This window comes from Palaemon carinicauda, chromosome 13 (assembly GCF_036898095.1).
Source record: "Palaemon carinicauda isolate YSFRI2023 chromosome 13, ASM3689809v2, whole genome shotgun sequence".
NCBI lineage: Eukaryota > Metazoa > Arthropoda > Malacostraca > Decapoda > Palaemonidae > Palaemon > Palaemon carinicauda.
This window is the reverse complement of record NC_090737.1, coordinates 118,198,813-118,209,807: the sequence shown is the minus strand read 5'-3', so window position 1 is coordinate 118,209,807 and position 10,995 is coordinate 118,198,813. Positions and strand designations below refer to the sequence as shown.

Genomic DNA, 10,995 nt, shown 5'->3' with positions numbered 1-10,995 from the left:
ATCCTTCTCTCTGGTTACGGTTCACTTTCACTTTGCCTACACAGACACCGAATAGTCTGGCATATTCTTTACAGATTCTCCTCTGTCCCCATACACCTGACAACACTGAGATTACCAATTACTTCACTGTAATTGTTCAGTGGCTACTTTTCTCTTGGTAAGTGTAGAAGAGACTCCTTAGTTATGGTAAGCAGTTCTTCTAGGAGAAGGACAATCCAAAATTAAACCATTGGTCTCCTGGATAGTGCCATAGCTTCTGTATCATGGTTTTTCATTGTCTTGGATTAGAGTTCTCTTGCTTGAGGGTGCGCTAGGACACACTATTCTATCTAATTTTTCTTCCTCTTGTTTTGTTAAAGTTTTTATAATTTATATATGAAAGATTTATTTGAAGGTTCTCACTGTTCTTAAAATGCTTTATTTACCCTTGTTTCCTTTCCTCACTGGGCTATTTTCCCTTTGAATGGCACTTATCTTATAGAATCCTGCTTTTCTAACTAGGGTTGTAGCTTCGCAAGTAATAATAATAATAATAATAATAATAATGTTGAATAGGATGAAGTTATATGGTAGTTGCAAGCAGTGAAAAGTTTGTACGTAGGCAATAATGCGTGTGTTAGGATCGGGAATGAAGTGAGTAAGTGGTTTCTAGTAAGAGTGGGGCTGAGGCAGGGATGTGTGATGTCCCCATGTTTTTTTATTTATTTTGTAATGGATCTGTAAGAGAGGTGAATGATCGAGTGCTTGGTCAAGGATTGAAACTGATAGATTAGTGATCATGAGTGGGAGGTGAGTCGGTCATTTAGTGACAGAGTTTGGAAGGGTTTGTGAGAGAAAGTAGTTGAGAATAAATGCGGGTAAGAGTAAGGTCACGAGATGCACGAGAAGGGAGGGTGGTGATGAGTTGAATGTCATGTTGCATGGAGAGTTAGCTGAGAAAGTAGATTAGTGTAAGTACTTCGGTTCTGTTGTTGCTGCAAACGGTTGAGTGGAAACAGATGTACAGTTAGAATCAAAAGAACGCCGACGCTCAGGGGAAATCTTTCGTCAGATGTCTCTAGTGTTCCCATGACAAAACAAACAAGGAGTTGCTCTTCTTACAACTTCTACGAAATGGGCGGGGCATTTTCAAACCTTAGCGCATCAGACAGTAAAGGGCCGTCTTTGTTAGCAGAAGTATACAAATCTTACAAATCGAGTTGCCATATTTCAATTCTGTATAATCATTTGACGTCTCAACTTTTCAATACAAACACAAAACACACACACATACACACACACACACACACACACACACACACACACACACACATATATATATATATATATATATATATATATATATATATATATATATATATATATATATATATATATATATATATATATATTATTTTTCAATTGCTACTTTTTTCGTAAGAGGGACCAAGTAGACACTTTCCATGGAAGGGGGGGTGTGTGTTTTTCCTTCTACCCCCCTTCCCCGGCCATTCCGACACTGAGCAAATAGGAAAGTCATTTCTGTTTTAGGGGTTGTGGAGACAGGCTGCTTGTAGACTCATGATACAGCCTGTAAGATATTGTATTATTGCCTGAGATTTATTTGATAACAGTCAATGTTCTAGTAAATTTGGCTAACCTAATTCATTATTAGTTGATTTGTAAAAGATAGCAGCAGTAGAATAAAATAGCTGCTGTTGATGGAAGGTCGATAAGTAACGAAATTTAAGTATTAACTTTGCATAATAGATAATCGATGATGGATATAATAGATACTGATGACTGCAAAGCACCTAAAATACAATCAGAATTTATTATTTCGTATCGAAGATAACTTATATTGAGGAAGATGAGGACGCTATCACATTCTGGCAAAGGGTTTAAAAAAAAAATTTTATTGACGAATCATAGTCTCAGAACGACATAATTTTCAGAAATTTTGTCATGAAACTATGATATACCTATTTTCCCAAAATGAATTCTCCTATAATTTTTCCTGAAAATATACACGAATAGATGGCATAAGCACGAAATGATTCCCCATTCTAATACCCTGATTGTAAGTTATCAATGATTATATAATTGCTAGTAGCTTTATCTTGAGAAATTAAACAGCTTTGAGATCAAACCAACTTCTTATCAATTTCATGCACGAAGGTCTTATAATCTTGATTCAAATAGGCTTAGCTTTGTATGATAAATTCCTTATTTACAATGATCAAGTGCCCGAATTAGCCCAGGTATGGGGTGCTAGATGTAGGTCTCTTGACCGGGTAAATTACGCAAGGTAGATGGGCGCTTAACAAGCGAAAAATGCATTACTATCCGTGAAGCTCTAGTTTGGGTTGTTCGCGCCAAAGCTATCCATACCAGCTCCTCAGCATATCAGGGTATTAGTTAAACCACAATTTCTACAGCTGGTGCCGTGAGTAGGAGAAAGGAAAAACCAAACATTAAAATATCTCGGAAATAAAAGTTTGATTGTCCTTTTAATCACTATCTCATACAGCTGAGGAGCGATACTCATGGATTCCTAAATATTTTCTCTCATTCTTTAGATTTTATTTCCTGAGCTTCTTCCTCTATCCCTCAATTCATCATTTAATATTTGTGTTTCTTTATATCATTATTTATTCATTTATTTATTAAATATTATCTTTAAAATGAATGCCCTTCTACCTCGGTGCTCGTCTTAGGGCGTCAACTGTGGTTCGTAGCTTCTCACTGTGCCCCGATAAAAGAAATCTCTCCCAAGCAGCAGCAGAAACACCTTCACTTGACCATTCCAACTTGGAACTATTTGATATTTGTGTGACACCAAGACAAGATATTCATTAGCTGGATTCCGGAATAAGGCATTTGGAGATCTGTATTTCATTTTCCTCTATCTTAGTTTTTACAATCTCCATCGAAGTAAAAGAAAATTGCATTGTGAAGCATGCTTCCATGAATAAGTGGTGCCCCTCAGATTTTTTATACAATATATATCCCATTCCTCTATCATTATTCCAGTTAACGAAAATATCTTAGTCGATTTTAAAGCAACTGGTTAAATTTTCCTACAGAGCATTTAAGGTGTATAGAGGAGTATAAAATATAATGATCAAACTATATGCAGCCGGACAAATGTTGGTATACGGATCCTTAAGGAAGCAAATCTTCCACCCATCCAAAAGCAACTATAGTTATTTTTCCCCCAAATCATCCATTATTTGGATAAGCATTTGATTCTAACAAAATAGTCCCGTTATTTATATCCTGTAATAACTATCTCCAATTCAGTTTCGATAATTATCAAGTGAATAAAACACTGACGATAAAGATTGAATTAGCAATGTAGTAAAGATTTCACTATATATGTTTAAGATTTTAGTTCAAATGGCAATGCTAATCTTCCAAGGCCAAGATAGCAGACGGTGAGATGACCAAGCTCAACAATGAGAATGTAAAATAAATGATGAATAAAGGGAAAGTGGCTTAGAGTCTAAAGACTGAAACGGCGCATACCCCTGAATCTGAAAAAATTGGGAAATATTTTACAATAAAGTATCCTCAGGTATTACGAAATGTTACATTCAATGAATATCTATAAACTGTAAATAACGATAAGCTTTTGGGAGCATAATACAATCATTTCCATTGGAAACCTTGTATAATAATGACAGACAATATTTTGATATGCATAAATGTCTAAAAAGGAGTTTATGTGCTGTTACATTACTTCACTAACTAGAGTAAGCTCAAACTATCTGATCTCTCTCTCTCTCTCTCTCTCCTCTCTCTCTCTCTCTCTCTCTCTCTCTCTCTCTCTCTCTCATTTCAATGCTTCCGCTAACAAAGACAGCCGTTTACTGTCTTTGATTCACCAAGGTTGGAGAAGGCTCCGCCCATTTCGTAGCAGTAGTAAGAGGAGCAACTCGTTGTCTGTTTTGTCATGGGAACACTAGAGACATCTGACGAAAGATTTCCCCTGACTGTCGGCGTTCTTTTGATTTTAACTGTACATCAGAGTGAATGAAGAATGTAAAGTGTTGGAGGTGGTGAAGGGGGTGGTAAAGACGAGAGGATAAGGAATGAATTTGAAGTGAGATTGGTATGCAAAAGCGATTGTAGCAACTGTGATGTATGAATCAGAGTTGTGGAGAATGAAACTGACATAGAGAAAGAAATTGAATGTGTTTGAGATAAAGTGTATGATGAGTATGGTCAGTGTATATCGGTTGGAAAGGGTTAGGAATGACGTAGTAGGAGTGATAACGGATGCCAGGAATGAATCAGCAGCTAGAATGAATATGAATGTATTTTGTCCATGTAGAAAGGCTGGAAAATGATCATTTGCTGAATGTGATGAATGTAAGGATTGCCGGTAGAAGTGCAAGATCGAGGTTAAGGTTTGGTTGGATGGATGAAGTAAAGAAAGCCCAAGGTGACAGCAGGATAGATGTGAGAGAGGCAAAAGAGTGTGCTATGAATAGAACTGGATGGCAAGCGATCATGATACAGTTCTTATAGGGCCTGCAGTTACCCCAGGTTACCTTATGGTGATCACTGAGGTAGCAGCAGTAGAAACTCAGCATAAGGAGCTTCATTTGTGGTGGAAGATGCGGGGAGCGGGGCTGTGGAACCCTAGCAGTACCAACCAAACTCGGCTGTGTCCCTCTTTTGGCGAGAAGGTAGAAAAAGAAAAAATCCCTCTTTTGATTCTTTTCATGTCTGCATTCCACCAAAATTAGGGGTAGATATATAAATATAAAGATTTTATATTTTAAGGGAAAACAGAGGTTTTTAGTTATTAAGTAATGATTTTTTTTTTTTTTTTAGAAATCAGAATGGTAACGGTAATCAACCAAACCAGCATGGTTATTCACAAGTCTCCGTAACAGTTACAGAAAACTATGCAGTCAATGAGGCCTTTTTCCTTCATACAATACATATTCCTATCTTTTTTACATTTACAGAGGACAGGGCAAAAGCTGAACCGACCTGCATTTGTTAGGTGTATCCTGAATGTCTCAAACTATTGAGGGTAGTTTTGACTCGGTCAACAGCATCTAACTCAATACAAATGGCCCTCTTGGTAAACAGACCTTTTGACACGCTCCTCAAGGGAGAAATACTGAAGTTCTATATGTCAACTTTTACCTCTCGTGATAAATAACCATCTATGTTACTATGTGGATTTAATTCCTAAACATCAATGGTAGTAATAAAATTCAATTTGAAAAAATAGTTTATTCAATATATTACACAAATCTATGATAATCTTTACACGGAATGTTTCAGAAGTAACAAAAATTTACAGGCATGAGGACTTGCAGATAAAATACAGCTAGCAAGATCATCCAATAAAGAGAGAAAAATATGACAAACTTCAAAGGCACATAACCCAAGGAGAAAATCAAGTAATTGAAAATAAGAAAATAGAATTATAAATAGAGTTTTTAGACTAAACAATTAATTTTTTTGTTAGAAAACCTTGACTTTCAACTCATTCATATGATCTTTAAGTAAAAATAAGAATGTGTAACTAGAATAGCATTCTACAACACACAAAACATCATTTCCTACTTGAGTTCATTAAATTAATGACGATTTCTATTCAAAGTTTTAAATTGTTTTTAAAAGACCAAATTTTTCTTGGATTCTACGTCTGCGACATCTTGCTTCATCCCAGTCGAGGTAAGATGACTCGATGTGCCTCCCGCTGAAGGCTTCGTATCCTTCACGGCCGTGGAGGCAACGCACGTTGTCTAAGGTCATCATGTCACCTGCATGAAACACAAATGATTCAGTGTAAAGAATGAGGCTGTAAAAAAATTTTATATCCTGGAATACTTGAGATTTCTGACACTGGGTTCTCTAAACAAGGTCAATAATACCTTCAGGTCTCGTTAAACTTGCTGGCCTTTTGAATAACAATCTCAAGATGTTAAAGATAATCTCTAATAATTCTGCAACTAAAGATACGACACAATTTACGGGATACCCTACCTGAGTCCATCTTGAAGACGAGGGAGTTGTCGTAGAGGATATCATTAAAGAGCTTCATTGCTGAATAGAAATGTTTGACTTTCTCCGCTGGAAGGTCAATGTAGGAGTCTCTGATGGCGTTGTTGACGGCGATGCGGACCACCTCTTTCTGGCTGTCGAGTCTGGAAGAGCAATGTTGGGCTGGTAATGAATTTGTCTACGATTACAATAAAGGCAATAAGAAAGAATAAAAAATTTCTATTGTGTAATTTAGAAAGAGATCTTCCATTCATACTAGTGAAGTAGGATTTGAATGTACTAACGTGATGATGGGGAACCTGGCGATCTTGTAGAACTCGTCCATCTCCCAAGAATAGTTGGCGTGACCTTTGTCCCAGAAATAGGAGTCGGTGGAGGTCAGGATCTCAAAGGCTTGAGGATGGTTCCTGCGAAGGTACTCGGCTCCGAAGAGGCCGTCGGTGATGACGCTTTCTCCTCCTGTGCCTACGTGTTGCTCGACGCAGTGAATAAAGATGATCTGTTGAGGAAATGAAATTGGTGATTCAAAAAATTAAAGAAATGGCATGAGTTTATTAGGTTGTTCAATGAAGTGAAAAATTTAAATGAAAATAGTTTTAATTGCAGTTCTGTTCTTCAATGCGACAGCACAGTCACTTTCCAAGTAAAAATAGAATTATTCACTCATGACGTAACGATAGTAAACATCGAGTAAAATAAGACATATTTCTCTATGATCACTATGAGAAATATAAGAATGAAGTCGTAAATCTATGAATATCAAGACACAAAAAGCAATTTCAAGCTGCTTACCCCTGGCATATGTTCATACTGAGGAAGGTCATTGTGCATTCCTAATTTAGCGTTAGTGAACGCAACATTGTTTGTGTTTGGTCGGTTGATCACAGGTGAACGAGGCCTGAGGAAGAAGATTGTAGAAATGAGAACTGGAACAGGGTGTACCTTACACTTACTGAGCTTTGAATAGCATCAGCTTTACTAAAAGTATGAAATTCTTTTGATCTATTTAAGTTCTGCAAACATCGACGCTGACAATAAGGAGTTTAAAAACACTGAAAGTAATAAGCAAAGGTGATACATTGGTTTCAGATAGAGTACTTGATTGAAGTAATACTTTGTTTTATTATTTTCTTCATATTGTCTTAATGGAGTGAATTGCATCTTCAAGGATTTAGAAATGCTCAGACTCACCCATAGTGGGACTGTTTAACAAAGGCGATATGTTCGATCATCTCGGGTCCTGCAGTTTCCTTGTCGGGGACATTCTTGAGCATTGCAGATCCTTGGGTCTCCATGGTCACGAGCCATTCGAGAAGGACCTTGTCATCTTTCTTCATCGTCTCATAGTCGAACTCCTTCAGCCTGTGGTCGGCTCCCCAAGGCTCCTGTGAACAAAAGAAGGATTTATTGACCTTTATGAAAAGTGAAGGACCATATTAATGGATCAGATACAGGAAAATGGGATTTCTGTTCTTTCAAGTTTTGGTGATTGATTTTCAACTCCATAATTACTACTTTTGATTAGATTTTTGGAATAACAAGCTATATCAAAGTTCAATGCATAAATGTAAAAGAGAAGACAGAAAAATTGGGGGAGAGGAAACAAATTATTTGAAAATTTTTTGACATGTAGGGGCCATTGAGCATTATGTTATAATTCCACAAAATAGAAGTGTCCCTGACAACAGGTTCAAACATAAAACATAGACACAAATTTGAAAGTCATGTTATAGCAGAAGGCATGAGAGGAAAAGAAAGAAAAATAAATCTTAAATAGGACAACAAGTCCGCAGAAAGTTAACAGTGAATATGGGTCCCCGAAAAAGTCATGTCATTGATGCTTAATTTTTTTAGGGTATCATGCTGTAGCGCCTGTTGAGTTACTGGTCAACTTGAGTGCATATCATTAGTTTGACCTTAAAGAGTTAAATCTTATTTAACGAACCCTTTTATAAGCATAGGTGTTTCGCCTCTTGGCCCTGGCTGTTGGAGTAAAGGCTCTGGCGTGCAGCCAATCGGACGAGTACTCGCTGACGTGGCCATCATTCCACTGCAGACGAACCATCTCGGCGGTGCTCTGAAAGACAGTAAATAAAGAAAATTACTTAATATTTCCCTTATGATATGGATGAGAACTGATTACTTAATCACTTTCCTCTTGGTAAGGGTAGAAGAGACTCTTTACCTATGGTGAGCAGCTCCTCCAGAAGGACACTCCAAAATCAAACCATTGTTTTCAAGTCATGGGTAGTGATATAACCTCTGTACCATGGTCTCCCACTTTCTTGGGTTAGAGTTCTCTTGCTCGAGGGTACACTTGAGCAAAATATTCTATCCTATTTCTCTTCCTCTTCTTTTGTTACAGTTTTTACAGTTTATGCAGAAGATATTTATTTTGATATTGTTACTCTTAAAATATCTTATTTTCCTTATTTCCTTTCCTCGCTGGACTATTTTCCCTGCTGGAGCCATTGCGCTTATAGCATACTGCTTTTCCAATTAGGAAGTAATAGTAATAATAATAACAATAATAATAATACTAGTAAAAGGGATTGAATATGGCAGTATTTCACCTCCATCTTAGTAACTTGTACATCGAGTTGAAGGTCAGTCAGGAGGAACTTCCTTCCAAGGGCCTGAGGACTGTAGCAGTCTGGACAGAGACAGTTATCCCTCAGCCATACGTAGGGCATTTCAGTGGTAGTCAAGTCGCCGAACTTCAGATAGATTCCTTCTTTGCCAGTTGATGCATCGACAATGGAATTCTCTGGCCCTGTAAAGAGTAAATGCATAGAAGATAAACGCTTCCAATATCTCAAGGAAATATGAAAGTGTTAATCATGTTAAGATAAAACTTTTGATATGATAAAAGCTAATCTTTATGATCAATTTTTATAAGTGAGTATTTCATTGAGAGAAAATCTGAAGACCGTCAAAAAGGAAGGATTGTTTAATGGGCAATAGACGAGTTAGTGAGTTCTTAAGGATATACGAATATACTTACTAGATGCCGGTGTATCTTTCACAGCTTCTTGCTGCCTTGCAGCGGCTGCAAGGCTGAAACAGCATCTGTTCAGCGATTTGATGGCAGATGAAGCTCTAATCTGTAGGTAACAGTAAATAGGATTTTTAGAAAGCTTTTTATTTTCTTAACTTGTTTTTATTGAAAAGATTAGATGATTCAATCTAAAGATACCGCGGAAGAAATAGGATATCATTTTGAAAAGATAAGTGTACATATGATACTTAATAAGAGAACATGATTTAAAAATCAAACTGATACATCTTGATGGTTATTGATTAAGAAGAAAACTAAAATGACTATCAGTCTCAAGTCAATGATTATACGTTATTAATATTTCTAAAGAAAATCCGTAGACAGAAAAATCAAAAGGATTCACGATTTTCTATCATTATACAGGACAGATATACATTCTTTATACAAAATATATCATATTTTAGCATTACATATAAGCGGCTTGTGTATCCACATACAGCGTATGTCATGAATTTATACATGGAAAATTATGGCGCTCCACACAACCCCCCCCCCCCCCCCCAAAAAAAAAAATGCCGAATGAGTTACTAGTTATGTAAACGGATTCTATCGTATCAAATTAAACTTTGAATGAAGTAAATGTCCATAGAATTTGCCAACATTTCTAAGGAGACGAGAACAAGGAGACAAAAATATTGCAAAAGTAACAGTAGAGAGAAGAGAAAAATTGGAATGAATCATTTGATATATAAATGGATTCTATGGCATCAAATTAAATTTTAGAATACATGAATAGTTGCCATGGTTACCAACACTTGAAAGATAAGAGAAAAAAATAGAAAAAAATAGAAAAAAATATTGCAAAAGTAACAATAAAGAGAAGAGAAAAATCGGAATGAGCTGTTAGATATACAAACGCATTCTATAGCATCAAATTGAATAGCTATCAAAGTTATCAACAGTTGAATGATACGAGAAAAAAAATATTGCAAAAGTAACAAGAAGAAACTGAAGAACTAACTTGCTGCGTAGCAACATTTCTGACAGAGGGCAAACCCGAAAGAAGAACTCTAGCACAACGACGGCAAGCCATTTGTTACAAAATCCTCGAGGGAAATCGCAGACGCTTCCAGAGACTCAACACTGAGAATCTTGTCAGGAGAATGTTGCCCTTGCCCGCTGCTGCCTCGCTTTTTATGCTCAGCCAGGGGTCAAAGGGCAGAGTCGATCGGTCTGCTTTTATCGTGACCACTCTCAAAGGCTGGTGACCTTGATTCTTTTATGCGCGAATGATAAGCTCCTCATTTACTACGTACTCTTGAAGAACTACTTATCAATACAACTTTTATCATCCATTGACCCGTCGATAGTAACAGTCAAGTCAAATGTATGTGTTTTTTATCGTTAAGAACATATTTCATTAATGCTGATTAGGCTACTAATGGAATCTCTCTCTCTCTCTCTCTCTCTCTCTCTCTCTCTCTCTCTCTCTCTCTCTCTTCTCATTTACGGGCTGCCAACGCAACAGCCCGCGGCCCCCTTATTTTTAGGGCTGAGGTCAATCAAATAGCAGTAGCGGTCTCTCTCTCTCTCTCTCTCTCTCTCTCTCTCTCTCTCTCTCTCTCTCTCTCTCTCTCTCTCTGATTTCAGGCCAAGGAGGGTGTAGAGATCTCCAACTATACAGTGTCACTCTATCAATAAAGTTACAGAATGTTTACCTTACGAAGTCATAGTTTCAGAACACATTAGTGATAAATACTGTAATTAATTGTACTGTTCTGATAGTATGCGATAATATACCCACACAAAGCATTTCTTACACAGACTTTTATGGTAGTATATATACAGCAATTTACAGTATATAAAAATGATTGTGGTAGAAAAAATTTGATACCTGGTGAATATCAATTGTTATTACAAGGTTTAATTACATTTTACTGTTATCTATGTCTTACGTTTTACTTATATCAATGCATCAGAATGAGTTT

General features: G+C 36.8%; 1 protein-coding gene across 1 annotated transcript; it reads right to left on the bottom strand.

Annotated features, from left to right (window-relative positions):
* Positions 1-5,261: 5,261 nt before the first annotated feature.
* Positions 5,262-10,192, bottom strand: LOC137652363 (gamma-butyrobetaine dioxygenase-like). The gene is made up of 9 exons (XM_068385729.1): positions 10,029-10,192; positions 9,014-9,113; positions 8,583-8,782; positions 7,955-8,086; positions 7,201-7,394; positions 6,802-6,907; positions 6,294-6,508; positions 5,992-6,152; positions 5,262-5,768 (listed from the first exon to the last, which is right to left on the bottom strand). Exons 1-9 carry the CDS (start codon positions 10,098-10,100, stop codon positions 5,608-5,610), a joined length of 1,341 nt encoding a protein of 446 aa, XP_068241830.1. The 5' UTR covers positions 10,101-10,192; the 3' UTR covers positions 5,262-5,607.
* Between the last annotated feature and the right edge of the window lie 803 nt (positions 10,193-10,995).

What these genes read in the sequence shown, in the direction of transcription:
- LOC137652363 (XM_068385729.1), bottom strand. Translation starts at nt 10,100, where the DNA reads ATGGCTTGCCGTCGTTGTGCTAGAGTTCTTCTTTCGGGTTTGCCCTCT. An exon ending in TACAAGTTACTAAGATGGAG is followed by an intron (nt 8,087 to 8,582) that starts GTGAAATACTGC and finishes ACTGTCTTTCAG; the next exon opens with AGCACCGCCGAGATGGTTCG. An exon ending in GCCAGGTTCCCCATCATCAC is followed by an intron (nt 6,153 to 6,293) that starts GTTAGTACATTC and finishes TTGCTCTTCCAG; the next exon opens with ACTCGACAGCCAGAAAGAGG.